The 24974-nt window shown below is 40.0% G+C and overlaps 1 protein-coding gene across 12 annotated transcripts in view; it reads right to left on the reverse strand.

Moving 5' to 3' along the window:
• DENND1A (DENN domain containing 1A) overlaps window positions 1-24974 on the reverse strand; it is a 543199-nt gene that overhangs the window by 482608 nt on the left and 35617 nt on the right. For 10 of the 12 annotated variants that reach the window (XM_073021910.1, XM_008006322.3, XM_008006314.3 and 7 more), the window contains exon 2: window positions 11977-12047. In XM_073021910.1, coding sequence (XP_072878011.1) covers window positions 11977-12018 — 42 coding nt within the window. In that variant the 5' untranslated portion in view covers window positions 12019-12047. Of the gene's footprint in view, window positions 1-11976; window positions 12048-12945; window positions 13634-24974 lie in introns of those variants that run through there. The other 2 variants (XM_037994214.2, XM_073021908.1) reach the window with 2 other exon arrangements.

Consider the following 24974-nt stretch of genomic DNA (forward strand, 5'->3'; position numbering starts at 1 on the left):
AGACTCCGAGATTGGCATGTGGAGGGAATTTTAAAAATTCAACAAACTCACTGCTCAAAAGGATTTCAAAGTTTAGTAAATCAATGAATTCCTGGTCCACCATAGAAGGCCTGAGGCCTAATATTGTGAACTACTAACATAGCAAGAAGAACCACACTGTCATGAATAAATCAAAAATTGTAAGGCTCCCCTATATCATAATTTATACCCAGATGGTCCCTAAATTGCACACTTTAGGAAAAAGAAGAAATCTGGGATCTGCTTCAAATAACTAAGCATTAAGAAAAGAAAATATATGGCTCACTTTCTGTTAGTTCCTAAGAACAGCAATTCAAACTCATTCTACACAACCAATTTAGAGTATCAGCATACTATATAAAAAGCACAAGCTTCAAGCAGGGATATACAATTAACGTAAAATTCAACATGTGATCTCAGTAGAGAAAGGCAAATTGAGAGAGGCATAAATGGAGTACTCAAAGATACAAAATGTTCTGTTTTCTAAGTTGAGTGGTAGATATGTGCATTTTCATTTATTCTTTAAACTGTATACATACATATGTATTATATAATGTGTGTAATAGTTTTCATAAATTTCTTTAAAGAACACAGTCACACTAGAATTCAAATCCCAACTCTGTCATTTGGACAAGTTGCTTCCTAGCTCTAAGATTTAATCATTCAATACTTGAGGGCCTATTGTATGCCAGGCACTCTTCTAGCTACCGAAGTACACACGTGCAAGCAAGACATAATCCCTGCGCTCATGGAGCCCTCTTTTTCTTACCTATATAATTAGAATAATACTTCTTACTTCATTAGGCGGTGGGCAAAAGTTTTATTACAATGAGCTCTCATTAGGCTCACCTCTAGTTTAAAGAAATAATCATTATTACAGCAATCTTGAGAAAAAGAGACAACGCATATTACAAGCTCATAGTGATATCTTCAGTAAAGCTTTATTTTTCTGAACAAGTCAGCTATCCCTGACTTTAAAATCAGCTGAAAAAAGTACAGTTAGATGAAGTTCCACATCTCTATCCCAAGCAAGATTTTTTCTAACTAGCAGGTCAAATACTTAGAGCCAGGAAAATTTACAAAAAATGTTTTTAATAATCCATGTCTTTTGAGTTGAGTGGCAATTTGTCCCAACTATAGTATCAAGAATCAGGGTCCAGGCCAGTTGCAGTGGCTCACACCTGTAATCCCAATACTTTGGGAGGCTGAGGTGGGAGGATCTCTTGAGCCCAGGAGTTTGTGAACAGCCTGGGCAACATGGCAAGACCCTATTCTCTACAAAAAATTAGTAGCTGAGTGTGGTGGCCTGCACCTGTAGTCCCAGCTACTGGAGAGGCTGAGGTGGGAGGATCACCTGAGCCTGGAAGGTCAAAGCTTCAGTGAACCATGATCATGCCACTGAAAGAGTTATTTAAGAGTGCCCGGGTGATGAGAGCGAGACCCTGTCTCAAAAAAACAAACAAACAAAAAAAAAGAATCAGGGCCCAGACCAAATACTCCATAAGATGGATTCACTTTCACTGGAAAATGCAAGATAAAAACATGTAGAATAGCTGAATAGAGCTGACTTAAAAAACAACTACAAGAATCCCTTGTATAGTTCATGAATAAAACCACATATCCCCTGATTTTCTGCACAATCCTGATTTATCTGCCCCCATATTAACCTTATCTGACTGTTCTAACCACTGCACATGCAGGTAATATTAACCAGCTTTTTTTTTTTTTTTTTTTTTTTTTGAGATGGAGTCTCATTCTGCTGCCCCAGCTGGAGTACAGTGGCATGATCTCAGCTCACTGCAACCTCCACCTCCCAGGTTCAAGTCATCTTCCTGCCTCAGCCTCCTGAGTAGCTGAGATTACAAGTGCCCACCACCACACCCAGCTAATTTTTTTTTTTTTTTAAATGGAGTCTCACTTTGTTGCCAGGCTGGAGTACAGTGGTGCAATCTGGGCTCACCACAATCTCTGCCTCCCAGGTTCAAGCAATTCTCCTGCCTCAGTCTCCTGAGTAGCTTGATTACAGGTGCATGCCACCACACCCAGCTAATTTTTGTATTTTTAGTAGAGACGGGGTTTCAACATGTTGACCAGGATGGTCTCGATCTCCTGACTTCGTGATCTGCCCTCCTTGGCCTCCCAAAGTGCTGGGATTACAGGTGTGAGCCACCGTGGCTGGCCTAACCAGCTATTTTTTCATGCTTCTACGACTTTGTGGTTGTCCATCCTGGGCAAGTAAACCTCTTTGAGTCTCAGTTCCTCAAACATAAGAGCCATCTTAGAGAATTGTTCGAGCTTTAAGAAAGTAATATTAAGAAAAGTGCCTGGGGAATAATAAGGACTCAAGGAAAGTTAGCTATTCTATTACCATTCTTCAAGCTTGCTGTCATTCACTGTCATTATTATTGAAAATAATAAGATGAATTTAATTAATCTCTCTCTAGAACATTTTAATCTGGAATAAAAGCTGACTCTCAAAAGAGCTCCCCCAACCCCCGCCATACCACTTCTCAATAGACAGCAAGTTGTTTTTCATTGTATTATTATTATTATTTTCGAGACAGGGTCTAGCTCTGTTGCCTGGGCTGGAGTGCAGCAGCACAATCTTGGCTCACTGCAACATCTACCTCCTGGACTCAAGTGATCTCACACCTCAGCCTCCTGAGTAGCTGGGACCACAGGCATGCACCACATACCCAGCTGTGTTTTTGTAATGTTTAGTAAAGACAGGGTTTCCTCATGTTGCCCAGACTGGTCTTGAACTCCTGAGCTCAAGCAATCCACCTGCCTCAGCCTCCCAAAGTGCCAGGATTACAGGTGTGGGACACTACCCCCAGCCAACATCATGTTTTTTAAATCAGCTTTTTTAAAATGTCTAATAATTTTGAGTATCCATTGTGATCACAGATATTCAGGTGAAGCTCCTAGACCACAATTTACAGTCCTATAAAACAAAAGTTAACCTTCAGAATAACAAACTGGCTCTCAAAATTTTAAGTCAGCAAAAACTCAGCTTTCTTCATGATACTGCTAATATAGAAATGTGTATAGTTAGTTAAGAGATTCTAAGCAAAGATTTTTTTTTTTTAGGTTGCTGCTTAACACCCACATATCTGAGAAACTCAGCAACCAAAGCACCATGTCTTAGGCATTCCTTTCAGAGTTCCCCGACAGTTTTTCAACCTAACCACCCCATTCTTTTTAAAAAGTGGCCACTGGGCTAATGCACTGAAAATGCTGTGGGCTGGGGTAGGGGAAAGTGGGGTAGACACAGGAGGAAGTTAGTCTGCCAAGCAGCTCTGACAAACCTGATGCTGCCACTCTCCCAGTGCTAAGCATCTGCCCAAGAAGAGTGCCCGCAGCAGGCTAAGATGCCAGCTGTAATGAGACACTTGGGTTTGAAAAGCATTCCAGAGTTTTTGCGTGGCCAGTGCCATCTGATCATGGGACCTTGCAGGCTGATCTCTCTTACAAGAGCACCCTCTTCCGAGACCTTTGGTCGCACAGGCTGAATTCAGACTTCAGAGTTTTTGCAATTTGAGCTAACTGTCTTGATTTTTCTGGGATCCCTATGTAAAGGTGGGTTCTTGAACAAATACACCAATTGGAGTCACAAAATGAAGTGTGGCAAAAAAAAATAAGCATACAAAAATTAAGAACAAAGTAAATCAAAGATCTCCTCAAAATGATACAACTTTTTTAAAGTATTTAAATTACATACATAAACTGACAAGCATTACACACAAAGATGTTCACTGACATCATTTATAACAGAACTTTGGAAACAACCTAAAGATTCCATTATAAGTAAATGTAGCACATAAACATGATGTAATAATTCATAGCAACTAAAATGATTTCTACAAATCTACATTAATAATTTTAGGGAAAGCTTAATGAATAATTGGGAAGAGAGAGGAAAACGCATATAGCTGAGAGTTCAGAAAAAAAGTTTTTATATTTTATTTACACACACACACTGACACACACACAAAAGAAGACTATAAGGAAATAAAGATATTGAAACATTAACAGTAGTTATTGAGTGATAATTTTTCTCTTATTCATCATTTTCCAAGAAGTTTAAAATTTTACACATACTCAAGAACTAATGTGAAAACAAGCTACTAAAAATTTAAAGACAAATGGAAAAAAACACACACATCAGGATAATCTGTCAGTATGCATTAAATAACAAGAAAAATTTGAGTATATGTACTTTAATTTACAATGAAAACATAACATACCACAGTATAAGAAAAATTGTAAGAATGAAACTCCCACAGAAGTTTACAGAACAAAATGTATACTAAATCCTCCAATTAAAGACCCATAAAGTAGTTTCAGTGCTTTCTAACTCACCTTCTCACAGCAGGGAATTAATCCCTCTAGGGGGATGCAAACAAACTTCAAAGGGAAGATTATGCCCAGACACTAGTACTGTACAGCGTAAGGTTTATATCTAAGTTTTTCAGATACTTTGGCACAGATCAGAGATGCAGATCTCAGGAACAAAGACTAATCTTAAAGCAGATTCTTTGTAATTATCTAAAATGGCAAAAATAATGCATTAAATATTAGAAAAAGGCAAACATAAGTTGCATTAAAAACAAGTAAAGTTGTAGAAGCAGACAAAAGATACCAGAAATCAAATATTAAGTGACAGTTTATTCACTGGTAAATAGTAACTAGAAAATTTTACAAATTCCTAAAATGTGGGAGTTCAGCTTGTATACTCAAATTTTATTTGTACAATCTTTGGAAAGTGTTCCAATTCAGTGTTAGGGGTCTTAATGAAATTTCTAAGTAGAACTGGCAGATCACATGTCCCTTCCACAGATGTCATGAGATGCTCTTCAGAGCACAGAACACATGAGGGACAGTTTACAATACATGACTTCACTAGTGTAGACATTAAAAGCAATCAATGGAAAAAAAAAAAACTGTCCCTAATGTTTACCCTTTCTCACCTTGAATCTTTTTATCATTAGGTAATGTTTTAGGTATGGTTTGAAGTACCTGATCACTTTATAAATTTTTTTTTTTTTTTTTTTTTTTTTTTTGAGACAGAGTCTTGCTCTGTCGCCCAGGCTGGAGTGCAGTGGCGCGATCTCGGCTCACTGCAAGCTCCGCCTCCCGGGTTCACGCCATTCTCCTGCCTCAGCCTCCTGAGTAGCTGGGACTACAGGCACCCGCCACCGCGCCCGGCTAATTTTTTGTATTTTTAGTAGAGACAGGGTTTCACCGTGGTCTCGATCTCCTGACCTTGTGATCCGCCCGCCTCGGCCTCCCAAAGTGCTGGGATTACAGGTGTGAGCCACTGCGCCCGGCCTATAAAATGTTTTAAGTACAGACATAGCATATCGTAGTAAATAAGCTTTATTTAGTCTCTCAATTTTTAAAAATCACTGATAAGGAATCAAATTTAGAGGTTAACTTTTCTGAATATTAATTATCCAATAGAAAACTAAAATCCCTAGTAGATTAAAGACCTAGATGTAAAGGGCAAAGCTATCTATCTCTTTTTTTTTTTTTTTTTGAGATGGAGTCTCACTCTGTCACCCAGGCTAGAGTGTGGTGGCACAATCTTGGCTCACTGCAATCCCCACCTCCCAGGTTCAAGCAATCCTCCTGCCTCAGCCTCCTAAGTAGCTGCGACTACAGGCATGCACCACCATGCCTGGCTGGTTTTTGTATTTTTAATAGAGACAGGGTTTTACCATGTTGGCTACGATTGTCTCAAACTCTTGACCTTGTGATCCACCCGCCTCAACCTCTCAAAGTGCTGCAATTACAGGTGTAAGCCACCGCGCCTGGCTCTATCTATCTCTTAAAAGAAAATACTGGGCCTGGAGAGGTGGCTCACATCCATAATCCCAACACTTTGGAGTCTGAAGTGAGAGGATCACTTGATCCAGGAGTTTGATACCAGCCTGGGCAACATAGTAAGAGCCCATCTCTACACAAAATCTAAAAAGCAAAAAAAAAAAAAAACCAAAACGAAAAAAAAGGAAATATTGGAAAATATCTTCATATCTGTACAGTAGGAAAATACTGTTAAATTTATACCATATGAAAACCAAGAAGTTTTGGTCAAAGATACCATCGAGTGAAAGACAAACCACAGAAGGTATCTGTAACACATATAACCAGATAATTAATATCCGTAGTATATAAACAATTTCTTATAAACCAATGAGGAAAAGGTAGAAAACTCAGTTTTAAAAATGAGCAAGTAGCTTGAATGAGCACTTTATAAAAGATATTCAAGAGGCCAGTAAGCCTATACCAGCTACTAAGGAGGCTGAGGTGGGAGGAACACTTACTTGAGCCCAGGAGTTTGAGGCCGCAATGAACTATGATCACACCACTGCATTTCAGCTGGGCAAGGGAGCAAGACCTTGTCTCCAATTAATAAACAAACAAGTAAGAAGCCAATATGCATATAAGAAAGTGTTCAATGTCATTAATCTTCAACAAAATGCAAACTAAAAACAACAAGGAGATACTACTACATAACCATCAGGTTGGCAAAAGTCAAATCTGTACCAAGGGCTGACGAAATTGTAGAGCAGTAAGTGTAAACTACCAAACACTGCAGGTGAGAGCAGACTAGTACAATCCATTTTGTAAAAGTGTGGCATGATTCAGTAATCAAGTATGTTCAGTATGGAAATGTATGTTTACATGTGCCAGGATTCATACATAAGAAAGATCACAGTACCATGGCTTATAGTAGCCAAAAACTGCGAACAACTTCAAAGGTCAATAGTAGAATGGATAACTAAATTCTGAAATAATTCTATAGTACACTACACAGCAATGAAAATCAATGACTGCAGTTGCACACAACATGAAAGACCTTTTCAAACATAATTGAGCAAAAAAGCAGCAGAGCTACATACAGAATAATTCCATTTCTATAAAATTCAGAAGGCGGCACAATTAAATTATATTTTTCAAGAAGGTATACTTATGTAGCAAAACTATGAAGAAAAACAAACAGATGATTATCATAAAAGTCAGGCTAGTAGTTACCTCTAAAGGGAGGGAGGGAGGGAGGGAGCGAGGAAGGGCCTCTGGGGTGCTGGGCAAACCCACCTGTAACATTTACAGGGCTTAGGCGAGGGTTCAAATAGAGACCTACAGACCATACATCTGAATATTTACATATTTAAAAGTTATAAAACAAGCATACAAACTATTAAATATTTTCTATCCTCCTGCCATAATAAATATACCTTTACAACTAACTAAAAGACCATGTTCATACTGAGTTTTGTATTTGCATTCCATGGAGAAAAGCAGTGGTGCAGGGCAAATTGGCCACTGGCTCACTGCCCACTGCCCCCTCTCCATCCTGCACTACAAGCTCTATCCCATACTCTACTCCCCACTGACAGCTATCCTTAGACCACCCCTTATACCTAGGGATGTATACACCAGCAGCATAGTCCACTCCCAGGAGGACAGACCCCAGGGGAGAGACTCACACAGGCTCCAGAAAAAAAGCTCAGGTCCATTTGGGCAAGAAGGTCTGAGATGCTGGGTGCTCAAAGCATGGTCTAGGATGGAAGGGTCTAGGCTCCAAGTGAGCATATTCCGTAGGCTCCAGAGACTCTTTGCCCTGTGGAAAGGGCATTGGTAGAGGAGGGACAAAGCAGATCCCTCTAAAGCAGCAGGCCAAGTCAGGGGTCCCTCTTGCCAGGACCAGTATTTCTGAAGAACTGGGTAACACTGTATTTCTTAACCTGGATTGTAATAACATGGTTACTCACTTTATACTTATTTGTTAAACTATACATATGTTTTATGTACTTTTTCACAAATAACAGGACAGATATCATGTGCCTGCTTACTGGATGCACTGAAGGACACATATCACTTTTGAGATACTTCTACCAAAAACACATAACCTTCATCTAACCATGAAGATCCAATCACACAGATACAAATCTAGGAACTTTCTACAAAACAACAGACCCAAATTCTTCAAAAACATGTCAAAAAAGACAAAGAAAGGCTGTAAAAATCATTCTGAGCTGAAAGGAAGTAAACTGACATGAAAACTAAATGGACTGCATGATTCTGGATTGGATTCTGGATCATAGGGAAAATGCTAGAAAGGACATGATATAACAATTGATTAAATTTAAATATGGGCAACTGACATTATATCAACATTAAATTTTCTGATTTCAATCATTATACTAGGGGTATATAAGAATATGTCTTTATTCTTAGGAGATACATCCAGAATATCTCTTGGATATGCAGGGGTGAGGGGTCACAATGTCTGCAACTCACTGTTAAATGATTCAGAAAAAATTCTGTGTGCGTATACGCACGTGCACACGTATGTGCTGTGTATGCGTTGGGGGGGGGAGTGATAAAGCAAATGCAGCAAAATAATAACAACTGGCAAATCTAAGGAAAGAGCATATGCACTGGACTGTTCTTGTAACTCTTAAAATAGTCTCAAAACAATTCATTTGATCCAGCAATCCCATTACCAAGTATATACCCAAAGGAAAATAAATCACATTAAAAAGATAACTGCACTCATATGTTTAGAGAAGCACTATTTACAATAGCAAAGATATAGAATCAATATAAGTGTCCAGCAATGGGTGACTGGATAAAGAAAATGTGGAATACTACTCAGCCATAAAAAAGAATGAGAAAATGTCTTTTGGGCCGGGCGTGGTGGCTCACACCTGTAATCCCAGCACTTTGGGAGGCCAAGACTGGTGGATCATGAGGTCAGGAGATCAAGACCATCCTGGCTAACACGATGAAACCCCGTCTCTACTAAAAATACAAAAAAATTAGCCAGGCATGGTGGCAGGCACCTGTAGTCCCAGCTACTCGGGAGGCTGAGGCAGGAGAATGGCGTGAACCTGGGAGGCGGAGCTTGCAGTGAGCCAAGATCTGGCCACTGCATTCCAGCCTGGGCAACAGAGCGAAACTCCGTCTCAAAAAAAAAAAAGAAAGAAAGAAAGAAAAAATGTCTTTTGCAGCAACATGGATGGAACTGGAGGCCATTCTTTTAAGTGAAATAGAAAGTCAAATACAGCATGTTCTCACCTGTAAGTGGGAACTACATAATGTATACACATGGTCATAGGGTGTGGAATAATAGACACTGGAGACTCAAAAGAGTGGGAGGGACTGAGGGATAAGAAATTACTTAATGGGTACAATGTACACTATTCAGGTGACAGGTACACTAAAAGCCCAGACTTCACCACTATGCAATATATGCACGTAACAAAACTGCTCTTGTACCCCCTAAATTTATACTAATTAAAAAATAAGAGCCAGGTGCAGTGGCTCACGTCTGTAATCCCAACACTTTGGGAGGCCAAGGTGGGTGGATCAAGAGGTCAAGAGTTCGAGACCAGCCTAGCCAACACAGTGAAACCCTGTCTCTACTAAAAATACAAAGAATTAGCCGGGCATGGTGGTGGACGCCTGTAATCCCAGCTACTTGGGAGGCTGAGGCAGGAGAATTGCTTGCACCCGGGAGGTGGAGGCTGCAGTGAGCCGAGATCACGCCATTGCACTCCAGCCTGGGCGACACTGCGAGACTCCGTCTCAAAAATAATAATAAAATAAGATACTTGCAAAACAAAAAGTTAAAAAAAATAGGCCGGGCACGGTTGCTCATACCTGTAATCCCAGCACTTCGGGAGGCCAAGGTGGGTAGATCACCTGAGGTCAGGAGCTCAAGACCAGCCTGGCCAACATGGTGAAACCCCATCTCTACTAAAAAATATAAATATTAGCTGGGAGTGGTGGCGAATGCCTATAATCCCAGCTACTTGGGAGGCTGAAGCAAGAGAATTACTTGACCCAGGAGGCGGAAGCTGCAGTGAACTGAGATCACGCCATTGCACTCCAGCGTGGGTGACAAGAGAGCAACTCCATCTCATGAAAATAAATACATAAAATAAGAGTTTAAAAATTAAACTGTAGAGTTAAACAAAGGTGTTGTCTATAGGGAGAGGAATGAGATGGCTGAAATAGGAAGTAGTATAAATGCTATTCACTTTGTTCATTCTTCCATTTCATCTGTACCTTTCAGATTTTGTTCATATTAAAAAATTAATTTTAACTTTGGGGAAAAAATCCTAGAGCACTGAAAGGGAAAAACATTAGCAACTGTAGAAATAACAAAATGTTTTGTCCTTAAGTTTATCGTTAAATCACAGCCACTGTCAAATGGTAACTCTGTAAAGTCAGCCTATGAAGTGCTCCTGCATATACACACCTGGGAACAGAGAATTCCCTTTGAAACCCAATGGTTTCCATGTACAATAAGAGGCATAACTTAACACAGATGCACACGTTCTACTTCCAGGACAAGCATAAATTTGTAATGTGTTTCATGGCCTTCATTAGATAATCCAAAAAGTACAGCACAGTTATTCACACATTTGCTATAAAGGAAAACTCATTCATTTTCATCAACAACTATTGGTGACATGGTGCAAAGCCCTGCAGGTGACATGTAGAGATGTGTACAGCATGGTCACTACCCTCAAGAAGGCAACTTAGCAGAGCAAAGAGGACTTAGACAAAAATCCTGGCTATCACACTGTAGCTATATGATTTTCGTAAGTTACTTCACCTCCCTGGGATTCTATTTTCTCATAGGTATAATGAGGATGCCGCCCAACTACCTTTAAAAATGCGTTGTAACGAATGACACTATATATGTCCGGCATATAGAATAACAACAGGTACTCAGTGAAAGGTAGCAAATAATGTTTACAATTATTACAATCTAATTAAAATAACAGAACATATGCCCAAGGTTGTAAAGCCAATTAAGAGCCTAACTACCATTGGAATCCTGATTACTCCAAGTTTCTAATCCAAGTAGATTCACTATCTCTATACCCCAAATAATATTAATATAGGCCAGGTGCAGTTGCTTATGCCTGTAATCCCAGCAGTTTGGGAGGCCGAGGCGGGGGGATCACCTGAGGTCAGGAGTTCAAGATCAGCCTGGCCAACATGGAGAAATCCTGTCTCTATTAAAAATACAAAATTAGCTGGGCATAGTGGCACATGCCTGTAATCCCAGCTACTTGAGAGCCTGAGGCAGGAGAATCGCTTGAACCCAGGACGCAGAGGTAGCAGTGAGCCGAGATCACGCCATTGCACTCCAGCCTGGGCAACAAGAGCAAAACTCCGTCTCAAAAAAATAATAATAATATTAATATATGCAGGTGTTTTTGTGGGTGGACCAAGAGTCCTAAGCATACCTTTGGCAAAATGTATCACTCTCTTAGGCACCAAGAAAAAGAATACTAGATGATATGGTTATTTTTCTCATTAACCAAGAAAGATTTTAGGTCAAGAAGTGATACACGCTGCCTGCACAAGGTACCCTGGTCTTTCCTAGGACCCTCTTGTCCAGGAACACATATCCAAATTAGCCCAAAAGCTAAAGCCAGAGGAGGTGTTTCCTTCAACTAATTTTCAACCTTCTTTTGCCAGCAGACATAAAATTTACTAAATTAAGTCCAAGCATCTCCTTCTAGATTAGTGGCAGAGAATTCCCATTATATTATTTTGTATCCTATAATCTAATTATACCATTAGAAAGCTAGACTAGAGGTGAAGCCCTGCTCATTAGCAAGGTGACAATATTTCACACTAAATAGTTGACTTCCAGGCATCTGTGAAAGATGCAAACCAAGACCCAATGATTACAATGAATAAAGCCATACTTCAAGCCTATTATGCTTGAACTCTTAATTCAGACTATTCACTATGTTTTCGTTCTCCATTCTTCCTAGGATAATGTGGGCATGAATAAAAGGAAAAAGGCACTTAAACATACTTAGAGACAAATAACCATTTACTCATATTAAAATATTATCTCGTGTGCATGGCTATCTCAAACAATAAGTAACATACCAAATCATAATCAAACATGCAAAGTACCTGAAAGAGTGCCACCTGTCCTGGGATAGGCAACTTCAACATATACTTCAAATGTGGTCTCTGGATTCTGCCTACAAAAGAAGCAGATCATGATTACTGATGAGGATTGAGGCAGCTTGGTATAGAACATGTGGGCTGTGGTATTAAACAGACCTTCATGGAAATCATCAGCTCACAACTTAATGACCATGGAACTTCAGACCAGCTACTCTATTTCTCTGAGCCCATGCCTTCCTAAACTACAAAATGAAAACACCTAGCCAGAAGAATTATTGTAAAACTTAAAAAAAATATATATATATATATACACACACACACACACACACACACAGGTCAGGTGTGGTGGCTCATGCCTATAATCCCAGCACTTTGGGAGGCCAAGGTGGGAGGATCACTTGAGGCCAGGAGTTCAAGACCAGCCTGGGCAACATAGCAAAACCCTGTCTCTACAAAATAAAATGCAAAAAACAGCCAGGCATGGTAGTGCACACCTGTAATGCAAGCTACTTGGGAGGCTAAGGTAGGAGGATCACTTGAGCCCAGGAGGTGGAGGTTGCAGTGAGTTAAGATCATGCCACTGCACTCCAGCTTGGGTAACAGAGTGAGACACTGTCTCAAAAATGAATAATAAAATTATATACATATACATTATATACATATTAAATTATATACATATATATGTATAAAATTATATACACATATATACACACACACACAAATTGTCTAGGCATGATGTCTGGCACATAATAGGCTAGCTATTACTATGGTTTTACAGATGTCATATTTCCAGTTTCCACAGCTAGATCACCAAACCCAGAGGTAGAAATCTGAGGAAACTCAGACCAAGGCAACACCAGCACAAAGTAGCCCTCTCCTCAGTATATTCCAGGATAAAGCACAAATATGACAAGATTAACTTGTTTATTTACAGGTTTTCAAGACTTAAACAAGAGGAACAGTGTATCTCACTAGATTACTATGAAGACAAGATGCCAATCTAAATGTAAGACACTGTTCCCACGTAGTTCATGATAGTTCATGATCTTCAGGATTCTAATGGGCCTTCACCTGTATTGGCAAGGGTAAGTATATGAATTTTCATTATTATACTCTTTTACTTTTTTATTTCATAATAGTTCATAAATTTATTTATTTTGAGACAGAGTCTCACTCTGTTGCCCAGGCTGAAGTTCAGTGGCACAATCTCAGCTCACTGCAACCTCTGCCTCTCAGGTTCAAGTGATTCTCCTGCCTCAGCCTCTCAAGTAGCTTAGATTACAGGCACACACCACCACACCTGGCTAATCCTTTGTATTTTAGTAGAAATGGGGTTTCACCATGTTGGCCAAGCTGGACTCGAACTCCTGACCTTAAGTAATTTGCCCACCTTGGCCTCCCAAAGTGCTGGGAGCCACTGCACCCGGCCAATAGTTCATAAATTTTTAAAAGATCACAGAACAGAATGTTAATGGTTAATTCCAGATAATAAGAGCATTGTGGTTATATCATTTTTACATTTTCTCTTTAATTTCAAAACTACCATAAAAAGATGTTTCCAGATGAAATAAAAACCATTTAGCAGAAGAAAATGTTGTACTTTCAAATATCTGTAACTTAATTCTATTTTAAATCTGACAACAAAGATGAGGTAAGAAACTTTCTGAGTTGCCTAATCATGTCTAAGGATTTATTTACATCAAATAAATACTTTTAATATGCCCAGTGGCATCTACTTTTCAAAATAGCAATCTCAGTTATCTCATTTCGTCATTGTCATAATCCTGCGAGATAGCTGTGTCAGGCATTACTCCAGTCATACAAATGAGCAACCTCAGGCAAAGGGAGTCTAAAGTGACTTGTCTAGAAACATGGCCAGGACCAGAACTCATGCCTCCTGGTCCTCAAATCCTATTTCACTTGATTCTAGGATGAACTGTTTCCCCCCACATTTTCACATCTCTTACAACCAATAGCATTTTACAATTCTAAGAGCCAGCATTTTTTTCTTTCTTAGTAATACCTTAAATTATGGCTCATGTTATAAATAATGACATTTTACACTCAGTAAAAAATGGTAATACTCCCTCTACGTCCTTAGGAGGGAAAAGAAAAATGTGTGTTTTGTGAATCAGGAATCTACTTACTTCAGGGGTGTAAAATCGTCATTTCTTCCCCAAAGAGAAACATGGGCTTTTGCTTTCAAGTGTCTGTAGTAAAGAGTTGGCTGCTCTAAAATTCAAGGTATTTAAATATACCTTGTCAAACAGACTTATTTTTTAAATCAGACATTAAGTCACCATATCTTACTTATAAAAAATTAAGTAAACTGAAGTTTCAAGAGGACCTTAAAAATTTGTTGTGCTCTTTTTTCCCTGCAAGAGGGTACAAAATGATCTTGGCATCTTTGGCATATGGGACCCAATATTTGTGGAAAATACCATATGCAAACACCCCTTTCATTCAAAAGATCTTAAGGTAGAACATCTGATGAAAGAAAGGGAAGTTCCAAGGTCATCTTTCATGAGTAATAGGTAGTATAATCTGAAGAGCATCAGGAAGATTCTCTCTGAGACCTCAAAATGTCTTTCTTAAGCCTAGATTGCAACTGGCTGAATTTCATCTCAGAATTTCATTCCTTCTTTATTAATATAACAGCCTTCAAAGTGTGTTCTTCAGGATCCTAGGACTTCATGGAGGTTCTTTAGAGCTTCCCACATTTTTACTCAAGTTTCCATTTTTAATTTATTTTTATGCATTTTAAAAATTGAAATAAAATGAGCATGCAAAGGTGTTGTATCCAAACTTTAAAACACAGGGACACCAACACATTATCCTGTACCACAGGGTGTTTTGTACAGCCCTGCTATCTAAGTGAAAAATGGCCTAATGTATATACTCATTGTTTCTGCTGCTTCTTCCTTTCTCTAAGACACCCCAACCAGGCTTCTGAACCCACCACATCACTGAAACAACTTGGTCAAGGTAACCACAGACCTCTGCATTGCTAAAATTTATTTAAATGCTCAATTCTCAGTGCTCATCTTACTCGGCCTGTCAATAGCTTTTGATAGTTGATCCATTTGCCCTCCTCCTCGAATGTCTTTCTTCCCTTGCCTTTCAGGATGTTGCTCTCTATTGGTCGTCTTCCTACCTCACTGGCTACTCCTTTTAATCCCTTCTCAGGTTAGCTCTCCTACTGTCCCTGTCCACACTCATTGCTTAGATGATCTCATTCAGTCTCTGGGCTTTCATTACCAAGCATACAAGCCCCAGTCACATCTCCAACCTGACTACTTCTTCCCTGACTCCAGACTCCCTTATCCAGCTACCTACTCAACATCCCCACTGGGCCAGGCATAGGTGGGTGATGCCCAGTTACTGGAGAGCCCAAGGCAGGAGGATTGTTTAAGGCCAGGAGTTTGAGGCCAGCCTAAGCAACATAGAGAGACCTTGTCTCCAAAAAAAAAAAAAAAAAAAAAAATCCCAACTGGGCATCTAAGAAGCATTTCTAATTTAACTTATCATATTTTTCTCCCTCAAACCTGCATCTCCTGAACTCTACTAGTTGCTGAGACTAACAAAACTTAATGTCATCCTCGACTCCCCTGTTTCATATGCCACAGTCAACCAATCAGAAAAGTCCACTGATTCTACCATCAAAATATATCCAGAATCTCAAAGTTTCTTAGCCCCCCCCAATACAACCATCCTTGAGAGATCACCATCATATCACCTCGATTACTGCAGCACCCTCCTGACGAGTCTCCCTGCTTTCTTCCTCGCCCCTCTAGAGTCAGATCTCAACATTAACAGACAGTAATTCTTTTATTCTGAGGTTCAGGTTATGTCACTTCTTTGCTCAAATCTCCTAAAAGCTCCCCACACCACACAAAGTCAAGTCAAAGTTGTAGTCCTGAAGCTGGACATTGATAATGATTGTCCCACAATATGAATATACATAATACCATTGAACTGTACACTTGAACGTGGTTAAAATGGGAAGTCTTATGTGAAATTTACCACAATTTAAACAAACAAACAACAAAAAAGAGGGTGGCAGTGCTTAGCAACACCTACAAGGTCCTACATGATCTGGCCTCTGCCTACCTGTCCAACTTCATTTTATACCTCTCTCCCCTTGCCCACTCAACTCCAGCCACAATGACCTTCTTTATGCTCCTCAAACACACCAAAGAGAAGTCCCATCTTATAGTACTTTATAGTGATCTTCACACAGGTGGCCCTTGTTAGCACTGAAAACTCAGCTTATACTTCGCCTCCTCAGAAAGGCCTTTCCCAACACACACTCTATCACCTAAGTTTAATTCTCTGCATTATACCTGTCACAATCTTGGTTTACAGTCAGTATCCTTTCTCTAAATGTAAGCTGCTGGAGAGCAGGGATCTTGTCTATCATGTCAAGGAGTGTTTCCCTGGTGCCTGGGCAATGACTGGCACATAGCCAGTGCCACCTACATACTGGGTAGAAGGCAAAAAGAATACAGTTGCCTTCCTGAGGTCTAAAAGATTTCAATAAATGATGGGTGTGATCATCCGGTTCCACGATTCTCAAACTTTAGCATGTACTATAATCACCTGGAGGGCTTAACTAAAAGATTTCTGTTCCCATCCCCAGAGTATCTCAGGTAGGACCCAAGAATTAGTATTTCTAACAAGTCTCCAAGTCATCCTGATGCTGCTGGACCCGTGACCATACTTTAAGAACTACCAGTTAAGTAGAATTCTTCCAAATAATTTAGAATATACATCATAAACATAGGGGATACCACAATAATCCATTATTTCAATCGTGGTTTTGCAATAAAAGATACATTTCAAAGAAAAAAGGCATTTGTGGAAACAAGGAAGGTTATTCCTCTTCTTCTACCACTATCCGTAGTGACTGCCTCACTCTAATGAGTCATAATAAAGCCGCCTAAGATTCTTACTTAGTTCAAACAGTTGGCAGAGTTCTATTCTATTACATGGAATCAAGGATTATGACAGTCTCAAAAAAAAAAAGAGCTAAAATGCTAAGACCAAATTGGTCTATAATTATAAATTATAGTCATGCTTATCTATGATTATTTCCATGTTGCCTTATGGAAGAAGTGGTGACTAATGTTGTGACAGGTTATGTAACACACCAACAAATATACATCAGTTATTTTAAGGGCCAGCGAAACCAACGCAGATAGAAGCATTCTCTATTTCTCTCCAAATCAAAAAAAAAAAAAAGTGCCTCCTCTAAATGCAAACAGCCAAGCAACCCCCTTACTTAGAATTTTCATTAAGCCTGTAAACAATTAAGACTATAACAATTTCCAGAGGCTCTCTGGGACCACCTTGAGATTGCTCATCCCTCCATTACTCTTCAGGATATTTAATATTTTTAACTTCTTGGCTAAAGGAACTGAAAATCCTATTTCTGTCCTATTAACACTCACTACTAATTTGGTACATGTAATGATGCTGAGAATGCCACATTCAGAGCCAATTTTCCAATATGGACCCAAGTTTTCCCAGAACATTTCATGATACATCTTAAGATATTACCATGGAAATGTCCTGGTTCTGCCATGATATCCCATTATTAATTGCCTCATTCTCCTGTAGACTCCTAACCCTGCCCACCTGCCAAGCATTTTTTTTTTTTGCCTCCCACCCCCCATCTTCTTCAGTCTTGCACCCTACAATCCAGCCATACAGATCTACTTGTAGCTCTCTAAGCAAACCATGCATGCATGCCCTAATTCTATGACAATTATACCATTTCCATACACCTAACACCACTTACTGCTCCTATGTGCCAGCCATGATCCTAAGCACTTCACATGCATTACCTCAGTTAGTCTTCAATAACCTCACAGGTAATATTACTCCCAGTTTAGGGATGAGGACATTGAAGCTCACAGAGGATAAATTGGCCAAAGTGACCAAGCAGCGGAATCAGCATGGAACTAACTCCAAAGACAATAACCACTTTACTATTCTACATTATTCAATTGCTCTTTTGCCAAGAACAGTCTTTCCAGCCTTTTTCACTTGACAAACTCATTCATCCAGCCTCAGCTCAGGCACTACCTCCTCTCTAGGAAGTATAATTGTTCAACAACCCTCCCACCTCCCCCTTGACCCGTGAGCATGTGCATGCACATACACACACACACACACTCTCACACTCACTCACAACCTAGACTGGGTTAACTACCCCACCTCTATGCTCCCAAGGCACCCTGTACTTCCCACTCTCCATGCTCTCACCATATTCAACTCTGGTACAATTACAATTACTTGGGGGGCTTTTTAAAAATCCTGATGCCCAATCTATATCACAGATCAATTAAATCAGAATCTCCAGGCACTGATATTTTTTAACTCCTAAACTTATTCCAAAGAACAGCCAAGGTTGAGAACCACTGGTGTGTCTCAGATAAAATACAATATATTCTTCCCCACTAGACTGGTAGCTCCTTGAGGGTACCAACTGCATCTTCTCATAACCCTAGTCTAACACCTGGCTCAATAAATGTTTCATGAATGAGTTTTCCTCCAACATCTGACATGTTTCCAACTCCCACTAATCACTTCTCTTTTTCTGACAAGAGGTAATTTACAGAATACACACTGCTTACACCTATTACTCTGTAAAGATGTTTTCCTTTGGAGTCAAAGGTCTCACAATAAGTCACACCTGCTGACAACAGCCTCAGCTCTTAAATGCTGAAAAATGACAAACACAAACAGCTAAAACGTTTTTGAAAGAAGGGAGGTCTGCTCAGTTTTTGCTTCTGGGAGAATGAAGACTGAGAGTAAGCCAACAGAGCATTTCTATTTAGATCTCTCTGCTGAACACAGTTCTCAGTGATTCACCGGAAGGGTCATGCTCAGTGCTCAGGACCATGTTTTTTTGTGTTTTTTGTTTGTTTGTTTGTTTCTGAGATAGTCTCATTCTGTCGCCCGGGCTGGAGTGCAGTGTCAAGATCTCAGCTCACTGCAACCTCCGCCTCCTGGGTTTAAGTGATTATCCTGCCTCAGCCTCCCGAGTAGCTGGGATTACAGGCACCCTCCACCATGTCCAGGATTTGTGTAGTTTTAGGAGAGATGGGGTTTCACCATGTTGCCCAGGATGGTCCTGAACTCTTGACCTCAAGTGATCTGCCCACCTCAGCCTCCCAAAGTTCTGGGGTTACAGGCGTTAGCCACCACACCCAGCCAGGACCATGTTCTCAAAATGATTAAGTACACTCAGCTTGAAGCCATGAAATAGACAAAGGCTTTGACAATATTTAGGCAGCAGCAAAGCTTAATGGCTTTTTTTTCAAGGCATCATGCTATTGATCACTCTGCTGGATCATCAGCTTTTAATTAGGATCTACTTTTCTCCAATTACAATATACAAGATTAGGAGAAAAATGTAACATTAACTTGTCATAAAATGAATCTGTGCGGCATATGGTAACCATGCCACAATTGTAGCCCTAGTCCTTTTAAGAGTAATTTAGAGCTACAGACCTGAAACAAAACACTTCAAACCAGCTTCAGCATAGTGTTTCCTTAATTACAAACTTACATGCTGAAGGGGCTTAGGTGTAGTGTTTAAAAATTCATACCAATTGAACTGTCTTAAACTTGACAACATGGTCAAAAGAAACCATATACACTTCAGAACACACTAGCAAACATCACCTAATAAACATTGATTCCTTTAAGCTAGATAAACAAGCAAAAAGGTAGTGTTAAAATTTCCAACAAGTCTCCATTTGTTTCACTGGACTCCGAAATTAAAGCCGTTTTTTCCAGGCTGAAAACACTGTATCAAAGAGTGCTTTCTAACCTGTAACAACTTAACACCTCCATAGGAGAATGCAGTCATTGTTGAGACTTGTTAGAAAATTAACTTAAGTTGTGTAATTACACAAACAAGTTGTTTCAAGACTACTCTTAACTCTTCATTTCTAATAATGTTCTCAGGATCAGATTAATGAAGATACGCAGATACTGCTATGAAAAGAGTCACAAAGGTTTACCTTCCTTATATCCCTACGGGAAGATTGTTAAGCCTCTAAGTGCAAGCAAGGTAACTGGAGGAGGGTTAGCTGCATTCCAAGCAGAGAGACAAAGCCTGAACACCCCTCAGCAATGTGCAATACAACACACAGTGTTAGTAAGTTGTCTCATATGCTGAGCTGCAGTGTAAAATCTAGGCTTTACCCATTAAGGGCACTTGCAAAGGTGATATTTGTCTCATTATCATTAAACATTTTTGACCTTAAAAAAAAAATGTAAAAACCTCCCCTTCCCTTTCTGAACAATTTAGTCCTAAACCTGTTAGGTAGGCAGAGTGAAGTAGATGTTCATGCTGGTGACAGCCCAGTGTGAGATGTCAGAGCCTGGGCGGGGCAACGAAGGTGTCCCTATGAAGGGGCAACGTCCACGCTGAGGGAAGGCCTGGCATAAGATGTACAATCCAACTGGATGAGGAAGGCATCTACTCAGGGAACAACCTGGTGTGGGAAGTCAGAACCTGAGTGGGGTGGAAGGGTATTCACACACAGCACAGCTGGGCCTGGGGTGTTGAAGCACAGGCAGAATGAGGGGGTACCCATGTGAGGGTATCCCAACACAGGGTGTCAGAGATGCAGAGGGTGAGGAGCATGTGTAAGCATTAGGGCCTTCAAGAATGGAAGCCAGTGCCCAAGCAGGCATGAGGAGATCGTCCATGTTGGGTAGGAGGAGGCTGCCCAGAGTGAGGGGGAGTCAGAGTTCAAGCAGGGCAATGGGGCAGGAGGTGTGTGGAGAACCAAGCAAGGTGAAGGAGGAGATGAGCATGCACATGGGGTGGGGGTGAAGGGGCCGTGTGCCTAATCTGAACCCAAGGGTACATGGAGGACATGGGGAAGCCTGGTTTCTTACAGTTGAAGTTAACAGAAAACCAACATGACTTCTACAAAGTTGGATTTGAACTGAAGATATGAGTATGTGCTCAAGGTTTACATATATATAACTTGATAGGAAAATAAAGTGTAAATATAACCTGACTTTTCACATGCACACGTATTTCCCAGCTCTGTCTACTGGGAGGGACTGGGAGCAGCAACACCCCAACAGCAATGAGCACACCTAACTCCCAGGCCTTGGCTTCTAAATACAATTCTCCTCTAAAAGGAACCAGGGCTCCTTGGATAAATAGCTGATTCTAGCACTAAGACAGGGAATGTGCTAGATGAACTTGGAACATTTTTTGTGCCAGGAAGCAAAGAAGTGCTGAAAGAATGATGGGGATATGTTAAAAGGACATGGGAGCAAGCCTGAAAGGGCTTCCACTGGCCAAATGTGGGGCAGTCTGAGCATCCAAATCAGTAAGGATATTAACAGATTCAGACCCATCAAATAAAACAGGAAGCCATGAGTTCATATGCATCTAAATAAGGGAATAAATTGAAAAGTTTAATGAGAAATGGTATATTTACACAGTTTCAAAGTACCTCCCCACAAAATACTGAATACAAGGGAGGAGAGAGTAACTTTCAACGTAGAAGTTTGGCAAAAACCTAATCAAGTCAAAGTGATCACCATCAGTAATGGAAGAAACTGCTGGACCGCAAAGAGCAGGGCACAGCATCACTGCTGTGATATTCCTGTCAGAGATGCTACACCTGAGGAAACATCAGAAAAAACCAAGTGGAAGGACCTTCTAGAAAATATCTGGCCTTAATCTTCAAAAGTGTCAAGGTCATGAAAATCAAGGAAAGGCTGAAAATCTCTTCCAGACTATAGGAAACTAAAGAGAAATGACAACTAAATGCAATGTGTGATTCTTTTGCTGTAAAGGATGTTATTGGGACCACTAGTGAAACCTTAATGCAGTCTTAGGATTAGACGTAGTAGCAAATTGACGTTAACTTGCTGATTTTGATGTTTGCATTGCGTTAGAGGAGAGAATAACCTTGTTTGTAGGAGAAGCACACTGAAACAGTCAAGGGTGTTGAGGCATCAGGTCAATACCATGCTTTAAACTGTGTGTGTGTGTGTGTATACGTGTGTGTACACGTGTGTGTGTACACGTGTATGTGTGTGTGTGTGTTTTAAGTTCTTTATACTGTACTGCCAACTTTTCTATAAGATTTTAGTTCCTGGAAAAATATTTTTTTTAAATCATTCATTAAATACCAATTTCTCTGACCTTCCTTTTACCAAGACTTTCTCACAGGAATGACATGTGGTTCTACGGAAAGAACCCCAAACTAAACATCAGCTGCCTTGGGTTCAAATCCCAGGTAGATCCCTTACTTGTTATGGGATTAGGACAAGCCATTTAACCTTTCGGCTTCCTCCTCTGTCAAGATATATACCTGCCCTGCTCATCTCAAAAGCTGTTTGAGGGATCAAATGAGAGAAAAACGAGAAAGTGCTTTGTAAACTAAAAAGTGTTAAACTAATGTAAAGGGTATTATCACATATCATATAAAAATAAAATGGCTTCACCTTACCAATAATAGGCTTTATAAGTAATCCACGTATTACTGTGTATTTCAAAGACTCAAAACCATTAAGCTTTCAAATACCATCACTAAAAGCAATCCAGAAAATAGGGAACTATCCAAATAGAAACATTAGTCTAGGCAATAAAGGGATTTTAAGAACAAGGAATTGATTGTGCAGTCAGAAAGAAATTCACGTTTTACCAAAACTGAAGAAGAAAAAGTCTCTCCTCTACAGAGGAAAAAAAATACTGAATAAATGCAATGTATAAAAATCAAGAGAGGCCAGGCGTGGTGGCTCATACATGTAATTCCAGCACTTTGGGAGGCCGAGGCAGGTGGATCACCTGAGGTCAGAAGTTCAAGACCAGCCTGGCCAACATGATGAAACCTCTGTCTCTAATGAAAATACAAAAATTAGCCAGGCATGGTGGCACATGGCTGTAATCCCAGCTACTTGGGAGGCTGAGGCAGGAGAATCGCTTGAACCTGGAAGGGAGAGGTTGCAGTGAGCCAAGACTGTACCATTGCACTCCAGCCTGGGCAACAAGAGTGAAACTCCATTTCGGGGGGGAAAAAAAAATCAAAAGAGTCCATGGATGTACAACTTATGCCCCTCAGTCAGTAATAAAGTGAACATCTATAAAACACTTTATGGTTACCTTAGAACTCACATATGTTTCTGAAGCTGATTGTCAAAACCTTGTCAGATAATAAGATGGTAGTATTTTCCTTGTTTTACAGAAAGGGAAACTGAGACCAGGAAGTGGTGGAACTCCAACAGAACCTTGGTTTTAAGATTCCAAAATCCATGCCTTTTCCACCACACCATGTTGCCTGTCCAAAAATTACTCACATCTGTTTAGAGTGGCTGGGGGAATGGTGGGCCACAGACTTGTATGACGAGGTCATGAAAAGCTTCACCACCTCCCCAGAAAAAAATGTGCTTAAATGGAATTTTTCTAACATAAAAATTTCAAGGGGTTCATGAAGCTATTTATGGAGAACTATGCAACAAGAACCCCTTGTTTCATTGATGACTTGCTTTTATGTTCTTTCTTATTTAACCCTCCCGCCAAGCCTGTGAGAGGAAGGTTATTACCATTACCCCATCTAATAAGAGTAGATGTTCTGCAGAAGACCAAGTCACTTCTAAACCTTGCTAACATGTACTAAACACTTAACTATGTGTCAGATACTTTTCTAAGCACTTTTCATGTATTATTTCACTTAACCTTCCCAACAACTCTACGAAAGAACTATTATTACCATCATTCTCATTTTACAGATGAGGAAACTGAAATACAAGTTCAGAAGCTTGTCCAAGTTCACACAGCTTGTAAGAGATAGAGCTGAAATTTGAACCCAGAGAGTGTGGCTCTAGAGTCTATATTCTTGAATTTTTAAAGTCAACTTTATACCTCCAACATATAATTGTATCCTCGCAATTAAATGTATGCTAATATACATACACTAAAATGCACTCATAAGTGTCTAGTTCAAGGAACCTGGGCAACTGCATACACCCATGTAACCCCTAGTTCACTAATTTTTTTTTAATGAACTTTATTATAGGCCCAATTGTTTTTCTCCTCCACACACCCTTCAAAAACCATGGTGTATGGCTCTTGTATTAGCACCTAAGGGCAACTGAAAAGGCCTTCAGAACAGTGAGTTAAGGTTCTCAACACTCCTTGAGTAGTCCTTTGAGCCATTCAAAGAGCTCACAACCTGACTTCAGGAAGATCCAGAATTACAGAGTGGTGCCTTCCCCATGTCTCCCAGAAGCACTGAGCTCCTCTCTCCTTCATGGTCCCGAGTTCCCTTTTCTGATAAGAACTTGCCTACCCCTCTGCCACTGCTCCATTCGGACCTTAGTGAGTTGCCATTATAGATCACAGTCACCACGGAACTCATGCTCTTAACAACGTAACGTATGCTATACTGACTCAGAGTCTCAAATCACCTAGGAAGTTTTTAAAATCAGATTCCCAGGTTCTACCACTGGAGACTGATTCACTAGGTGGGAAATAAAGCCTAGGTATCTATTTTCTGAAAAGTGATTTTGATGATCTATTGATCTATGAATCTATTTTCCCAAGTGATTCTGATCAGTTGGATTTTGGAACTACTATAAAAGAACAGTAGTTCTTCTCGATGTGCCAAGATGGCAGACAACCTAGAAATCGTGACACTCTTTAGAAGACCTTGAAATATACCCTTTAATAATAATAAATAAAATAGTTTTAAATCAGATACCATCTTATACAGGCAGTAGCAGGCTATCAAAAATTTAAGTAAGTGTATAACAAATTTACTGGAATCTCACTTCCAGCAGAGATGGAGTAACATGGACCACATTTACCCTTCCATCTGAAACAACCAAAAGTCCCTTGATCCATCCATCCTTCTCTCGAACAATGTTTTTTAAGAAACTACAGAACATACAACAAAGCACAGTGATCCCTGAGAGAAGTAAACAAGTGAGCTGAGCCCTCTGATGCCCCAGCTCAC

Source organism: Chlorocebus sabaeus, chromosome 12 (genome assembly GCF_047675955.1).
Source record: "Chlorocebus sabaeus isolate Y175 chromosome 12, mChlSab1.0.hap1, whole genome shotgun sequence".
In the NCBI taxonomy this organism is placed as follows: domain Eukaryota; kingdom Metazoa; phylum Chordata; class Mammalia; order Primates; family Cercopithecidae; genus Chlorocebus; species Chlorocebus sabaeus.